Genomic DNA, 2,611 nt, shown 5'->3' with positions numbered 1-2,611 from the left:
GTGAACCCTCTGATAACTTCTCTACAGTGCCCTCCACACTATAAATACCACACATTGTGGGAAGTCTGGGCCTTTTCAAAGGCTGGGTTTCATTTTAACAAAATTGGAAATCCCTGCATATTTGGAGCGGCCAGATCATCCTGCACTTAAATGACTTCACCTGTCCAGCTGGGTACAGAAACGGGCTTCGGGCATTTCTGTCTCTTCTCCCTTTCTTTCATCTGGCAGTCTCTTCAGGGAAACCTTGACTTTGTTGTCAGGAAAACACTGATTAGCAAGAGATCAGATAGCAGCTGTGAAGAATGAAAGCGACACTAGTGCCTGATGAGGAGAGATGCACCTCCCTGCGTGCTGCCAAGGTTTATGGAGTGGAATTCCCTGACGCCGCTGCCCTCACTGCCTGCACCTGCATCTGCTGTGGGTTCATTTCCTTATTGGACTTGGCTGGGGACCGCCTAAGGGGTGGATGGGTCAGGACTGGGTAATCTGGGGGAGGTGTGCGCGGCATTCCTGTTTGCAGTCTGTGTCCCTGTTGGAAGAGATGCTTTTAGCGCATCCGTTAATCCAGACGTGATTAGCAAGCAGTGTCTCCCAGGTGAGAGTTGGTGCATCTCTGCTGAGCCACTTCTGACTTCATCCTTTGTCAAGTCTGTTACAAAGAGAACTTTGGTTTCTCAAGGTTTAAGAATTAATGTCAAAGAGCAATTTAGTGTTCTTTTTGAGTCGCCAGCCTTGCTGTGGATGATTCGTGAGTCCTTGGTGGTCAGGGCCACAGCACAATCGGTGGGCCGTCTGTTCCCCACCCTGGTGGAGACTTTCTCACCCAAAGAAATGTATTCTGTTAACGTGTCTCAATTAGGATATTTTAGTCGGAGACAGAGTTATGGCTCTTGTTTGTAATAGATGATTACTGTAGCAGGGTCAAGGTTGAGACTTGCAGTGTGGCTCATGGAACACGTTGATTAGAAACACCCAAAATATATCACCAGCTTTGTTGCTGCAGTTCCAAGGGACTAGGAATGCATATGTTGTTTTTTTTTCTTTTGTTATTATTTATTATTTTTATTTTTGAGACAGAGTCTTGCTTTGTCACCCAGGCTGGATTACAGTGGCATGATCTCAGCTCACTGCAACCTCTGCTTCCAGGGTTCAAGAGAATCTTGTGTCTCAGCCTCCTGAGTAGCTGGGATTACAGGTGCCTGCCACCATGTCCAGCTAATTTTTGTATTTTTAGTAGAGACAGGGGTCTCACTGTGTTGGCCAGGCTGGTCTTGAACTCCTGACTTCAAGTGATCTGCCCACCTTGGCCTCCCAAAGTGCTGGCATTACAGGCATGAGCCACTGTGCCTGGCCACCATGACCGTTTTAAATGTGGCACTGAATATCTGCCTTTTTTTTTAAAAAGAAGTGCAGACGTCACCCCTCACACCTCTGTTCTGGGGCTGGCCTGGGCTGGCCAGCAGGGCTCCCAGGCTCGAGGCCGTGTCTGAAGTGTTGTTGGACAATGTGGAGCTGTGACCCCTTGGTCTTTGGGGATGTGGGGCACCCCGAGACACCCACAGTCTTGCGAGGGTTTACGGCTCTGTGTGTGGCTGCTGTGAGGCAGCTTTCGGTGGGGAGGAAGGAGAGCAGAGCCCATCTGTCCTGGTGCGGAAAATGCCCAAGAAAGTAAAGAAATGGTCCAAAAAAATCATCATCTGCCCTGGTGCCATTTCTGTTAAAAAAAAAAAAAATTCACTCTGAGTGTGGTTCTGTGCTTGAGGAGGATAGAAAATACCTGGAAATACGCACAAAGTGTTCTTATGGGGTCAGCGCCGGGAAGTGGGATGGGAGGCTTGGGAGTGTGTGGAAAGGAGGACGTGGCGTATTTTATTCTAGTTTATTTGGTAGAGCGAGTGATGAGAGTGAAGCTTGAGTGATTGGAGCAGCTCAGCCTGGCCATGGGTAGATCCCAGCGTGTCCCGCCTCCCGCCTCCAGCTGCAGCTCTGTTTCTCGGTCACAGATGAGACAGGTGGCCTGAGGCTGTGGGCGGAGGAGGGGCAGCTTGGTGTCCCCAGCACCTGACTGTCCAGGCTGCTCTTGGGCCAGCCTGAGGGAAGGGGCAGAGGAGAGCTGGGAGGGTGCACAGTGCATCCTCCTCCCCCGCCCTGGGACTGAGGTAAGCCCAGGCTGCTGTCAGGATGGAGGAAGATGCCCTCAGGACGGAGGAAGAGGCTGATGGAGTTTGGTCAGCAGCCAGTGTGGTCTTTCTCCCAGGAGATACGCAGTGCGCCAACTAGCAGGAAAAAACTCTGCTTTAGTTTTTGAATTTTGCTCATTCTGTTTATCATGCTGGTCATGCTAAGATTTGGAAATTGTTGGTAGGAATCAGTGTCAGTTGCATACAGTTGACTCTTGTACAACACAAGCTTGAGCTTTGCGGGTCAACTTATATGTAGATTTTTTCAACCAAACTCAGGGAGAAAATGCAGTGTTCCTGCCACGTGAAACGCATGTCGGAGGGCCGACTCTTTGTACACACAGAAAATACAGTGTTCCTGCCATGTGAAACGCGTATCGGAGGGCCGACTCTTTGTACACGCAGAAAATACAGTGTCCTGCCATGTGAAA

General features: G+C 49.8%; 1 protein-coding gene across 1 annotated transcript in view; it reads right to left on the bottom strand.

Annotated features, from left to right (window-relative positions):
* LOC105547838 (cell wall protein DAN4-like) overlaps positions 1-2,611 on the bottom strand; it is a 45,603-nt gene that overhangs the window by 10,702 nt on the left and 32,290 nt on the right. The window contains 2 exon segments of the mRNA XM_011991564.1: positions 161-267; positions 398-455. Of these exon segments, the coding sequence (XP_011846954.1) occupies positions 161-267; positions 398-455 (165 nt within the window).

This window comes from Mandrillus leucophaeus, unplaced genomic scaffold (genome assembly GCF_000951045.1).
Source record: "Mandrillus leucophaeus isolate KB7577 unplaced genomic scaffold, Mleu.le_1.0 Scaffold399, whole genome shotgun sequence".
Taxonomy (NCBI): domain Eukaryota; kingdom Metazoa; phylum Chordata; class Mammalia; order Primates; family Cercopithecidae; genus Mandrillus; species Mandrillus leucophaeus.
This window is presented reverse-complemented; position numbering and strand designations above follow the sequence as displayed.